Consider the following 14475-nt stretch of genomic DNA (forward strand, 5'->3'; position numbering starts at 1 on the left):
CTGTCCTCCTTAGCCACTATTGACGTCCTCTTTGTGCGTTCGTCCCGATCCCGTCGTTCCTTTTGCGCCGCAGGCTTGTCCGCCCCAATTGGCAAAAAGCCGGGTTCTTTTTCCGCCACGTTTTCTTGTGTTGCTCGGTTCGTCTCAGAAGATGGTCCTGCCGCCTCATTTTCTCCTTGCTGCTCGTATCTAAATGCGACACCACTTCTTCCTAAGAGATAGCCTCTTTTCATTTTTACTGTATGCTGCGTTAATTTTTCAGTTTTCTGAATTAATTTTTTTATACTTGTTGGGTTGTTCGGATTCGTTACGCCTGTTTATTGGTACACTGTGTACCCACTCGGTTTTGCCGTTTTGTGCCGCAGTTCGGGTGAAGCTTTTGGGTGTTGCAATTCTATTTCTGCTTCAGCCAGTTCCTGTTCAACCAGGATTCGAGGCCCACGTTAGTACTCAAGCGCCACCCGTATGTCACTCCTTTTTTCCCAATGCTCCATCAAGAAAGGTTCGTCATTAGGCCGTCCACTCTTTTTGTCTAAAGCAGACAGTTTTTGGGATACAACTTTACTCCAAATGAGATTTTTCAAATTGGGGACGTTTTACTAGATTTCCTAGGACTGTACGCTTCTTTCCCATGATGGGATTCAAAGGGAGTTAAGGTTGTTTTATTGTTAGGAACGAATCGCAAACCGCTTATTGTTCTTAGAATTAATGGTTTGAATCGTTGTTCTGCTTGTTCCTTTAGGTAGGTTTTTACAAAATTGTTTAACGAACCGATGGTTTTTTCAATCGTACCGGTTGCCCGCTGTTCTTTAACCGACGACTTTCAGAGTTCGATGTTTTCCTTATCGTAAAATCGTTCTCTAAATAGTGTTACAGAAAAACCCAGAGGCTTGGTCCTTATGCAGTTTTCGAGGATTTTCGTGTGTGGCTATGTACTTTTTCAAGAATCTAAAACATTTCTTGAGTTATTTCTGGAGCAAACAGAGGCCGACGGCCAATGTGAAAACACGTCAACAGCAAAAAGTGCGTACTTTTTTGGTCCTTTTACGTAGTTAACCGGCCCACAAAAATCCAATTGAACTATCTCGTTAGGTTCTGTCGGTACGTATGTTTTGTTTAGATTACCCTTGGCTATATCTGTTTTCAGATTTTTATATGCTTCAAGACAGTGCATGCATAAATTCGCTGTTGCCGCCAAATTTCGGTGCATCATTGACGTCCAGATATCCTTGGATGCAGCGTTAATTTTGTCTCCGCCATGGTGGTAATATTGAAGACTTTTCATGAATGGAGTTGCTAATGCCTTTGGTATCGCCAGTCTGCCGTCCATCCATAGACAGTTCTCCTTTACTGCGAAATCTCCATAGTGTTGCCTATAGTACTGTCCTAAGTTCGTGATTATTTCCTTGGCCTTCGGGTTTTTGTCTTTTATAAATCCCTGATGATTTTAAGTATTGGTTCCTTCGCGATGTTTGCCTCCACGGTCTTGAGAGATAGTACCTCTGGGTGCTGGATTTGTCACCACTTTGCTATCCGTTGGTATAATAGAACAAATGCACTTGTCCGTGTTAACGAGGGGGTAAGCAAGGCCTGGAAATTTCGATGGAAACGAGATAATGGTATTTAGTTTTTTCGATGCTGTATCGTAATGGGGTAATCTTCTTGCGAAATTATTTCAATGTCTGAGTCGGAGCTACTTGAGCTTAGGGTTGTTGTAGGGTTATTTAGATTGTTTAGGACTGGGTTTTGATTTACGTTGCCTGACTGACTTGAGGTATTTACAATTTCCGTGCTGTTATCTGGCTTATCTGGTGTTGACGTTGGAAAATTTTGTGACATATCCTTGAAAACTTATCGCAAAAACGTTTAGATTGATGTGAAAATGAGAACGAAGTCTGTCCTTCTGATTTTCGTTCGTGCATTTTTTACGCGTTATGCAAATATCTTGATCGCCATTGACTAGAATTTTCTCGCGTGATTTTACGCGCTCGACCCGCACACTTTTAACTCTTCTTGCTTTTGCATATTCACGCCATATGTCACTGCCATTGGCTGAGATGTAATTAGATGAACTTTCGCCCTCTATCGATTGGCATTTTCTCGTGACATTAGTTCCGTGTACATGAGTTCCGTTTTCCTACGGCTTTTCGTACTTTTCGTTTCTTGTTTGTGCGGATTCAGTGCTTTATTTATCATGTTTATTTTCACCACAGTGAACGTTGAGTCGTACCGACTTGTAAGGGTCGCTTCTGCTGACGGGTATCTTAATAAGTACTCAATTATTCCCATTTTCGATCATTGACGGTGTTCTACTTTTAAATTGGTCATACCATTGTGTTAATCTACTGAAAAAGGTTTTGTTTCCTTTCGGAGACGAATTTACAAATGTTAGTAAGGCTTTATGATCTGGAAGTATCTTAAAATCTCAGCCGTACAGGTAGTTTCTGTAGTGTTCGATGGCCCATACAACCGCTAGTAATTCTAGCTCGTCGGTTGAGTATTTAAGTTCGGAGGAATTTAGATATCTGGATGCAAACGATATGGGTTGCCATCCTTTCGCGACTGTGTTGTTCTAATATTGCGCCTAATCCGGATTCGTGTTTCTCTGTGTATATCGACGTGCTTAAAATTGATAATGTTTGCTACTATCAATCTTTGACTCAAACGCCGTTTCGCAATGGTTTGTTCAAATAAATTCATTGTTTTGGCTTAAGAGGGGTCTTAATGCTGAGTTTATTTCTGCAAGATTTAGTAAGAATTTTTGCAAACTATGCAGAGAACCCATTAATGACTTTAGCTGTCGCCGCGTCCGTGGCTCTTTTAACTCATCAATCGCTTTCGTTTTTCGTATCAATGGCATAATTCCGTTTTTATTTATATTATGCACAAACCATTGGCAACTTAACTTTGCGAATTTGTACTTTTGGAGCTTCGATGACGCGTTCGCCTCGTCGAACTTCTTGAGAATTTTTTCTTATAATGAAATAAGTTTGATTTTCGTACCTTTCAAAACTAATAGAATGTCGTCGATAAATGCGTGTGCATGCGGGAAATCTTGATTATGTATCCATGACTTTTTGAAATTCGGCGGGCATTGTTGTTACCACGTAAAACCCATTTTTAAATCAATAGGTCCCATGGATTTTCCTCCCACTAGTGAGAAAATACCTTGCCTGCTAGTTTTTGCCTCAAGCGTCATTTGTGTGTACGCGTAAGTTAAATCGAGAGTTGTAAAATAGACCTCACCATCTTTTTTTTCTGCAATTTTTTGACTTATTCCATCCATGATTTCTTGTATATTTGGCGTTTGGTATTTATTCTTATGTTTTTGTTTGTTTAATTCCCTTGATTCCAGTGCTAATTTTATACTTCTATCTTTTTTCACAGTGATTACGATTGGAGATACGAAATGTTTATCCGAACATTTTTCAAGTTTGATTATATGTCCCTCTTGAGTGAGACGCGTTATTTCCCTATTTACTTTTTCTTGGAGAGTAAAGGAGACTCTCTGCCCTTTTTGTTGCACGGGCTTTAGTATTTTGAAGAAATTTGCCCGTACCTTGGCATTTCGTATGAGTCCTTTTCTAGTAAACAGTTTTGCGAACAAATTACAGAAATATGACTGCCACTCGTCCAGTTCATGTTCCTCCTCGGCCTTCTTGTTGTCCTCATTTACTGACATCACGCGATTTCTTTGGACCAGTTCCAGTCCCAATTAACTCATCAGATTACGCCCCAGAATTGATTGGTGATTTCCCACCCGTTGAGTTTGATTGTCGCTTCAGATTACCCCAGAATGTTTATGCGATCATTGTTGTAATCCAAGAATTTATCCTCTCCAGGAATTAGATCAATGTTAGCTCCCCTCATGACCCTCGTCAGTTCGGGCAAGCTGAATATTGCTACCGGAGCCTCGCTGTCATCCGATAGCCACATTTTCTTCCCACACAGTGGCCAGAACTTTTGCATTAGGAATTTTGAATTCTATTTCTTTACGATCCCGTTTTATCGCCATCAGCATATTTTCACTAATTCCAGTGGATGAATCATACTCTCCTTCTGCCTCCTGGTTTACCCATTTTACTGGTTGCTCCCGGGCGTTACCCTCCATACTGTGGCTGCTTCGATGGTGTTCTTGCTCTTCGTGCACCAATCCCACGCGTCGTCTTCCTTTCCAATGGTTAGTCTTACGAAATATCCCTCGGCATGTTTTTTCGAATTGGCCTAACTTCCGACACACAATACAGGTGGCATTCGTTGCTGGGCAAACGTTTATGTGTTCCATTGTAAAATTAGGGGGTTCACAATTATATGTCTTCCTAGTATTTGATCCCCCGGCCCGTTTCCGCGACCGCCTCGCCCTCGGTTTCGGTAATATCCCGTTCCCCTCTGGCTGTTTCCCACCGGTTCCTGTTCGATGTTCATCTACGGCGCTGACGACGCTGGCTTTACCGAATACGATATGTATGCTCTGTGTCCACATTCATAGGATAAGGCAGTCCTATAAACTCCCTCCGGCGTTTTCGTTGACCGCGATAATTTCCGCTGGCAGTCCGACTCTCTCATATTCGTTATGAATATATCTCGTACGTTCTCCGCTACATTTGTGAAGTCACACCGTCCCGCCACCGCGCTGAGCTCTGCATGGAACTTTTCGAATGTTTCATGGTCTCGCTGTTTGCGTCCGTAGAATAAACTCTTTTCATGTGTCACATTTCGTTCGCGTTTAAAGACACGCTCCATATTGTCCAACACACGAAGATTCCGTTCCGCCTTGATATCCACTCCTGGTTCCCTTGTTTTAAGAAAAATGTTACGCCTCGTCTCCGATGCATAGGTACAAATTCGACATAAGCTTCTTTTCAGCCACTGTCCGTGTTTTTCCTTTGACTTCCCCTGGCAATGCGGCTTACTTGCGAAATAGAAATCATCCGGATTAATATCATACTTCGCGATCATCCCGCAAAGGAAATTTACGATCCAGTCTTCCCAATAAGTTGGTAGTTCCGGTGTTCTGGAATCTCAAAAAGAAACGATGTTTAAAGGGCTCTTCCCTCTCCCTTTTTTATCTGCTAGCTGCGCCATGTTGAAGTATAAAAAAGTATTAGTGTTTAGAAAGTAAATTGGAATCAATAAATGTAGGGCAAACTGCACCCATTGTTTCAGGCGTATCCAGACGTAGAACAGTGATTAGTACAAAGACTGGTGGCCAGACATTCAAGGAGATTGAACCAAATTTTCATGAACTTTATAAACTATATAAAGTTTGTCCCTATGACACCACCCCCCTCGAGAAAATCCTAGATCCGTCCCTGATTAATATAACTACATTACTTATTTAAGAATAAAAGATTCAGCTGCCAGACGGTAGAATTAGTTGAATTACTTCCAAAGTTTTATTAATGTCTCGTTTCTCATATCTCTTGTTTTTTTTCATGGTCTGTTGTGGAATTGCAGAGACGTCACTGTGCCCGCCCAGGTTGAGGTGCATTTGTTGTTGTTCCCCCTGAACAGCGACATGTAGTAGCCCAAATCACACACCTTCACCAGATAGTCCCTAAAAATTTCACCAAAATTAGATCTCAGTTGTACATAAAATCTTGAACGTTTTGCAGGCGAAGTGTTTTTTTTTCTAATGGTTCAGTGAGGGCAACTTTTCCATTTTTTTTAAAGTTTCGTTGATTTATAAATCAATGTTTTTTTTCATAGATTTTAAATGACATTCCGATAAATCAAAGCATTGCATTGGAAGTCTTATTTTTGTTCAACCTTTTCGAAAGTGACCTTGAATTTTTTTAGTACTCTTTGCGGCCGGTCAACTAGTATTCAACTCGACCAGCAAAAAAAGTTTGAACCCGCATTTAAGGAAAGTGAAAACAAATCGATTATAATGGATTTTCATGGTCTATAAAGTTGTAAATATAATCGATACCCATGTTACGTTCAGACAACAAAATTGGACTAAAAATGGGTTTAAATAAATCGATTATAAGGGATGAAAAAAGTATTTTGTTGCCTCGAAAAACAGTAATATTATAATCCGTTTTTAATTGATTATAATTGATTTGTTTTCACTTTTGTGGACACTGACAAGGAAACTCAATTATAATCGATTTTTGTTCATGGAACTCCAATGCGGGAAAACATCGATATATTGCAACTAGCAAAAATTTTAAGGTAATTTCCCAAGTCCAATCTTAATCCTTTCAATTTCAAATGGGTTCTTTCTTACCAAAAATGGGCTATCAGCACAGTTTGCGTCAACAGAAGCATAATTTAAAGCATTACTTAAAGAAAAGCGACAACCCGCAGCAAAACATAAATCATTGAGTTGAACATATCACTGTAACTGCAATCTAGATTAGCATCAAACACTAATTCACGCTTAGCATACCGCTCGTTTTGAATGCAGACTCAGCGGAACGAAGCATTGCAAAATATTTTTTCTTTACAACTTGTCGCGGAACAGCAAGCAAAACACCATTATTTCACATACAAGGCTGTGATCAAAGAAAACATGTAATTAAGCTTCGTACACAGTAGTTTTATACGAAAGAGGAGGCAAGGATGGGGGATATTTTTCCAAAAACTTCAGCAGGAGATTGTCCCTCAATATTAGTGTGTATTATTGTTGGTCGAGCTTTATGCAGGGCGATTTACCGTTGTAACCTGTTGTCATTCAAGTTGACCCAAAAAAAACCCATTTCTTTTTTGTGGTGCTAGTTATCGGACAAGAAATTTGTTGAAAACGAAAATTGTTTAAAAGCTGCTCTTTTTGTTTGACACCGCTCCATTATCGACACATCATTTTTAGGCTAATTGGTAAATTAATTATCAGAAATGTCAATAATACCAGAACAACGAACATTTTATGAATAATTTGAGTAATTTAATCAAGATTAAAAAAAAAACTTTAATCAAAAAACTTAATGAATATATTCAATTCATGCATATTTATTCATTTTCTTGATATTTTTTGACGATACTAATAATTGTTTTATCAATTAGCTTGTATAACCCAATTTAAGTCAATATTTTTCTCTTTTTCTGCTCATTCTGCTTTTTGCTCCGCCTCCCCAAATAGCCTTTAGACGATTCACGGTTTTCTTAAATGATACCAAAAATCTGATAGTTTATGCCCAAAAAAATATTCCCTCAAAGCTGAAACCAGTTTTTTGGCGAGGTTAAGCAGGTCAATTTTTATTTGGAAAAGGGAGGTGATTTGATTCAGTTTCTATTTTGCAGAGCAACATTTTTCTTAAGTTGAAATCATTTTTTGAAAAAAGTGTTTACAAAATTTTCATACTTCCCCAGACATCCGGAAATGCAGGCGTAGAAGTCAGACTGTCCATTTCTGAGTTGGAACAGATCGGTTCTGTTGTTCTCCAGTTCCAAGTTGTCCTCAATTTCCTCCCCAAAAGGCACAATGAGGAACACATCGAAAGTGTTGCTCCAGTACTGGGCAGTACTGATGAGCGTTCTGCACAAAGGTTGAATCAATTGGAAAAACTTCAGACTCCTCAAAACAAAATGGCTCCACAATAAACGAATCTATTTATTTATTTTTCCTTTTTTGTTACCAATAGTAACAGGCGCGCGGATCTAGGAAATTCTCGAGGGCGGGGGCGGATTTTCAAAAAATTTTTGAAAATTTTGTCGATTTTTTTCTAGATCGACCAAATTTATTTTCTGAGCTCTCCCAAACCACTATAAAGACCCTGTTTTTGCCAAACTTTCTGCGCCGCAGGCAAAATTTTGAAAAACAGGTCAAAAATAGCCTTTTTAGGCACTTTTTGGAAAATTTCGACCAAAAAATCGCGTTTTTTAGGAGCGCGCTCTTCCTCAAAACTAGTAAAGTTAGGTCAGTAATTTTAAGGTCAGTCTGCCAAAAATGGATATCTCAAAATAGTACAAAGGGGGGACCCTTTGGGTCGGCAGGGGGTTGAATTTTGTACGAAAGGGGTGGGGAATAGTTAGAGTTCTCAATAAACTATTTTCGTTTGGTCGTTTTTCAAATGTCGGGTAACTTTTTAAATGACAGTGAGCACTAGGGCACCATTTTTCTAAGTGCGATCAAAGATTCCGAAATTATTCGCTATTTTTGCCGACGTTTTTAGCTCGACTAAAAATTTTAAAAAATACCTGAGCTTCTTCTAAGCAAAAACAAGCAAAATGCCAATTCTAGGCACTTTTTCAAAAACGTTTGACCAAAAAATAAACTGTTTTTCTGGCGTACACTTCGAGTTATTTCGAGAAAACCTGATTTAGAAAAATATTTGGACCAGGTTAATATCGATTTCTATTGGCTGAAGTGGACATCATGTCTCTCCAAAAGAGCGGGTGTACTTTTCTTATCTACTTTACCTGTACTCGTAAGTGCCGGTGTATATTTGCAGTCTGACATATTCCTGTTGGTCTGTGAGGGGTTCTCTGGCATAGAATTGGAGGTTGTGCAGTCCATCTGCCGACATCTCCAGATTGGCTTGCAAATTAGTTATGTGCGCGTCATCATCCATATTCTCATGTGTGTATTTGATCTCTGAGAAGTAGTACGCTATAAACAGAGCAAAAAGGTTTATATGATGACTGTTTCTTAATTTTTGGCGACTATTTTTCGACCATGCTGCAACTACTTTTTTGACCACCCCACGAATAATTTTCGAGCACGCCGCGACTACTTTTCTGACCATCGTGATCGAGGTACAGTACTTCCAGGTTTTGTTCGAGACTTACAACACTGTCCAGACTATGGATTTTCGGTCGCGGAATTAACATCGAAGAGACCGACCAAGTCGAAAAATAAGTCACGGACCTCGACCAAAGTAGCTGATATCGTCTATCAGACTATCGCAGCAAATTCGATCGTTCATCGCACTGGCAAACTTGAGATTGAAATTGAAATCGAAATTATTAATGAAAATGTACTGATAAAGATTGATTTAACGGTAGCTCGTTGAGATGCATAAATCCATTAAGCGTGGCTTTAAATGGATTTTTACAGAAGAAAAAATCCATTTATGCAGCCTAAAACATCAATTAACATCAATTTAACAAGGTAGTGAAATCCGTCAAAATCACTACGAAATCGATTTAATTTTTTGTAATGAAGATAAACTTTCATCAAAGCTACCTAGTGCAAGAGTCGCGCCCTGGTTGACCTCCATAGACCGAAAATGATACTCAAACAATTCCATAAACTAAGTCTATGAAAAGATATTAGTCATACAAATTTCATACATTTTGCTTAAATGATGTCGTCGAATATACAAGGACTTTTTGTTGTTTTGGCATAAAATTTGGTACTAATAAAAATTCATACTAAATAAAAAAGAAAAACCTTTTTGTCAAAAAAAAGCTAACCATACAATTTTTTTATATGGAAATTAAACGGTTAGCATTTTTTGATGACGACAACAAAATTTTGAAAACGAAAAGTTAATTTGAATTTATCCCAAACGTTTTTTTTTGTATTTTTTCACCCGCAAATCGAATTTTTCAAACAAACAATAATTTTTGAAAAAAAATCTGCATGCAAAATTGAATTTTTTGTCTGCATAACGTAGTCTTGGATGCACTAAAGTTGGATTTTCTTCCTTTTCGATAACAACTTTTTTTACACACGCTAAAAAATCCTATGTTTTTGCATGGCGTGTTTATGTATACCTTGATCAATGTCTGATAATTTAAAAGTTCAAATTTTGAAAATAATCATCGTTGAAAACTTTTCCCAAAATTTAAAAGTGTATCGTATGTGTAATACAGCTCGATACAAATGCAATGTAAAAGCAAGACCGTCTAACTTTTGGTGAATCCAGCTTTGAGAAAACCAAGATCTTCGTCACTTGCGTTAGTTTACAAACATAATCCAAAAGTTTTCAGCAATCAAATTTAGAAAAAAAAATGATTTCTAGAAAAATACTCGTCATACACTTTTTGTGTCATTACGAGGCCAAACTGTGCATTCTCTGCATTGTAAGCGGAATCCGCAACAGTTCAAAATCAGTTTTGTTGCGGAATCCGCAACATTGCTACTTTTCTTTGATCTTCTATGCTGTTTTGGATTCCACAAACAAATACCTAAATCATTGTACCTCTCAAAATCGCTCCAAAAATATGCGAATTTGAGGAACATACAGACAAAAAAATGTGCTCCTATCCAGTGCACAGTTTGGCCTCGCAATGGTGAATGGAGTTGAATGGCAAGAAGTTTTTCATATATGGAAATTGTATGACATGAAGTTATGGTCAACCTGGAGACGAGGGTTTATAACGCAAATTATTGAGTATAAGGGAAGCCTCTCTGATTTTTGGAAATCGAACGGTTATTGCGGCAATGAAAAATATAATCAAGCAAAATTTTATCAATTTACGTTGTCAATATCAATGTTCGAGGCGCATTTTGTCAAGCCCCATTTTGAATCAAACTTAATATTTTGTTTTTAGCCTTTGCTGCGTTTTCTGCATTAACTTGGTTGCAATCCTTTTCTTATCAGTGCGGGAACTGAATTTGAATGTTCTAAAAAGGGAAAACATGGATTCGCAGGTGTTATTTATCTGCCATAATTAGTCTTTCTTTCACTGATTTTCTGCAAGCTATTTTTCTTTAATAAAAAGCTGAATTTTATCGGTTTTCAATCAATACATGTTCAGCCCAAAAACATTTATGCACAAAATGAAATAACCAAAAAACTACTTTTAAATCATCACAGAGTTGTCATTTTCATGGTATAACTAGAATTTATACAGGTTAAACTGTCTAATATACTCAAAATAGGGTTTTCTGGTTTTCATTCATAGGATAAAGGCGCCAGTTATTAATACTCACGCTGTGGCTCGCATCTCTTGCTCGTGGGAACTCCTTGCTCACCCAGTTCCATGTAGCCAACAGGGCATTTACACTCGAAACTACCTTAAACACATAATTGGTATGTGAGATTGCGAAATACAAGTAGGCCGATCAAAATTCACAGCTTGGTTATAGGGCGAAAGGGGAGAAAAAGGAAATCCGACTCATGTGCAGGTGTTATTGCTATCTACCGCCGACAATTATTCTTCTGAGAATAGTTAACACCAAAACTTGCTTCAAGTCCATTATAAACGCTATAATGGTTGAATCACAGTGCAGGGGGTTGTAATTGTTTCTTACAGGGATAGGAGGAGGTAATAATGGGAAAGCCGTGTTAAGGTGATAATGAGCTACGAAATTACACTGAAAATTTATTATTGTTGAGATTCATATATGAGAAATCAAAGCAATTATACCTTCTAGATTGTTAGAGTTAGTAGAAGAATTTTGTTATTGTGGAGGTTCTTTTAAGCAATCAAAGCAATTACACATTATATTTCTAGGTTTTACATTTAGTGGTGCAAACTTGTTGTCGAGATACTTATGAGAAACCAAGGCATGTATACCTTCTAGGTTGTTAAAGTTAGTGGTGGAGCTTTTTTATTTGTGGAGGTTCTTATAAGTAATCAAAGCAGTTTTACCTTCTATGTTAATACAGATGATAGCAGAAATCTGTTGTTTTTGTTGAGTGTTTTCTGTGAGAAATCAAAGCAATTATACTTTATAACATGTTATCGATAGTGATGAAAACCTGTTTTTGTTGAGATTCTTACGAGAAACCCAAGCAATCATACCTTCACATTGTTACAAATAGTGATGGAAAACTGTTCTTGGTAACAATTTCATGAGCAATCAAAGCATTTATACCTTAAGATTGTTAAAAATAATGTTGGAATTTTGTTGCTGTTGAGGTTCTTATAAGCAATAAAAGCAATTATACCTTCTAGGTTGTTACAGATAATGGAGGAAAATTGTTGTTGTTGAGATTCCCATAAGAAATTGGAGGAATTATACCGTCTAATTTGTTAAAGATAATGATGCAAAGCTGTTCTTATTGAAAATCTTATGAGAAACTGAAACAATTTTGTCTTCGACATTGTTACAGCTAGTGGTCGATTTTTGTTGCTGTGGCGGTTTTTATATGCAATCAAAGGAAATGTGCAATCTAGGTTTTACATTAAGTGGTGCAAACTTGTTGTTGTTGAGATCCTCATGAGAAACCAAAGCAAATATACCTTCTAGATTGCTAAAGTTAGTGTAGGAATTTTGTTGCTGTGGATCTTCTTATCATCAGCAATCGATGCAATTATAACTTCGAGATTGTTACAGATAGTTGTGGAATCCTGATGTTGTTCAGCTTTCACTGACAAATGAAAGCAATTATAGGGGTGCAAACTATTTGTTTTTTTTAAATCATAAGAAACCAAAGCAATTAAGCTTTCTAGACTATTACAGTTAAAGGAAGAAACTTGTTATTGTGGAGGTTCATATAAGCAATCAGAAGAATTATGCCTTCTAGGTTGTTTAGGATAGTGGTGGAAACCTTTTATTGCTAAGATTTCTTTGAGAACTTAACGCAATTATAACTTCTAACTTGTTAATGAGTGATGGAAACATTTTGATGAGGTTTTTATGCGACATCAAAAAAATTATACCTCATACAGTGTTACGATTAGTGGTGGATTTTTTTTTTGTTTTTGAGGTTCTTATAAGCAATCAAAGTGATTATAACTTTTAGATTGTTTCAATTGGTGATTCAAATTGTTTGTTTTTGTTGAGATACTTATGAGAAACCAAAAAAATTAAAGTTTCTAGATTTTTACAGCTAGTTATGGAATTTTGTTGCTGTGGAGGTTCTTACAAGAAATCAAAGCAGTTATACCTTCTAGGTTGTTTCAGATAGTGGTGGAAACATGTTGTTGTTGAAATTTTTATGAGAAATTTTAGTGGTGGATTTTTAAACCTTGTAGGTTGTTACAGAGAATGGTGGAAACCTGCTGTGGTTACATTTTTTTTAAGAGAACGCGAAGCAATTATACCTGGTTGTGGAAGGTAATGGAGTAATGGAGTAACTAAAAAATGGAAACCTGTTCTCGTTGAGGTTCTGATGCGAAACCAAAACAGTTATTCCTAATGCATTGTTACTGTTGGTGGTGGAGTTTTTTGGTTGTGGAGGTTCTTATATTCAATCAAAACAATTATACCTTCTAGGTTGTTAAAGTTAGTGGTGCAAATTATTTGTTTCTGTTGAGATACTTATGAGAAACCAAAGCAATTAGACTTTCTAAATTTTTACACTTAGTGAATAAGCAATCAAAGCAACTATACCTTCTAAGTTGTTTCACATAGTAGTGGAAACCTGTTTTTGTTAAAAATTTTATGAAAAAGATTCATATTGGAATTTTAAACTTTCTAAACTGTTACAAAAGTTTGTTGAAACCTGTTATTATAAGAAACTTTATGATAGATTTTAGTGGTGGATTGTTATATCTTCTAGATTGTTACAGTTAGTGGTGGAAGTTTGTTAATTGGAGATTCTTATAAGCAATCAATGCAATTTTTACTTTCTTTATTTAGATAGTGGTAGAAACTTGTTTTCGTTGAGATCTCGATGAGAATTCAGAGCAAGTATACCTTCTAAATTGCTACAGATAGTGACTGGAAACTGTTTTTTCTGAGATTTTTATGAAAAATCAAAGCAATTGCACCCTTCAGATTGTTAAAGTTACAGGTGGAAACCTATTGTTGATGAGATTTTGATGAGAAATCTTAGTGGTGGAATTTTATAACTTCTAGATTGTTATAGATAGCAGTGGAAACTTGTTGTTGAAAATTTTTTATGAGATATTTTAATGGTGGATTTTAATACCTTCTAGATTGTTACCAATAGTGGTGGAAACTTGTTATTGTTGGGATTCCTATGAGAAATTGGAGGAGTCATACCGTCTAACTTGTTACAGATAAGGATTGACACCTGTTCTTGTTGAGATTCTTATGAGAAACCGAAGCAATTTTATCTTCTGCATTGTTACAGCTATTAGTCGACGTTTGTTGGTTTGGCGGTTCTTATTAGCAATCAAAGCAAATTATCAATCTAGGTTTTACATTTAGTGGTGCAAATTTGTTGTTGATGAGATACTTATGAGAAACCAAAGCAAATATACCTTCTAGACTGCGAAAGTTAATGTTGGAATTTTGTTGCTGTGGATCTTTTTAGCATCAGCAATCGATGCAATTATAACTTCGAGATTGTTACAGATAGTTGTGGAAACCTGATGTTGTTCAGATTTCACTGACAAATGAAAGCAATTATAACTTCCAAATTAATCCAGATATTGCTGGAAAAATGTTGTTGTTGAGATTCTCATGAGAATTAAAGCAATTAGACTTTCTAGATTGTTAAAATTAGTCATGGAGTTTTGTTGTTGCCGAGATTCTTATAAGCAATCAAAGCGATTATATTTTCTAGGTTGTTGAAGAAAGTGATCTAAATCTGTTCTTCTTGAGATACTTATGAGAAAACAAAGCAATTATACCTTCTAGATTGTTACAGTTGGTGGTAGAGTTTGTTTTTTTTGGAGGTTCGTATAAGCAATCACAGTAAATATACCTTCTAAGTTGTTTTAGAT

At 36.8% G+C, this 14475-nt stretch overlaps 1 protein-coding gene across 1 annotated transcript in view; it reads right to left on the reverse strand.

Moving 5' to 3' along the window:
- Positions 1-5214: 5214 nt before the first annotated feature.
- Positions 5215-14475, reverse strand: part of LOC134842002 (fibrillin-1-like) — a gene marked incomplete in the record, with an annotated part of 45435 nt that continues 36174 nt past the window's right edge. The window contains 4 exon segments of the mRNA XM_063858140.1: positions 5215-5557; positions 7307-7519; positions 8365-8554; positions 10826-10909. Coding sequence (XP_063714210.1) covers positions 5434-5557; positions 7307-7519; positions 8365-8554; positions 10826-10909 — 611 coding nt within the window.

This window comes from Symsagittifera roscoffensis, chromosome 3 (assembly GCF_963678635.1).
Source record: "Symsagittifera roscoffensis chromosome 3, txSymRosc1.1, whole genome shotgun sequence".
In the NCBI taxonomy this organism is placed as follows: Eukaryota; Metazoa; Xenacoelomorpha; order Acoela; family Convolutidae; genus Symsagittifera; species Symsagittifera roscoffensis.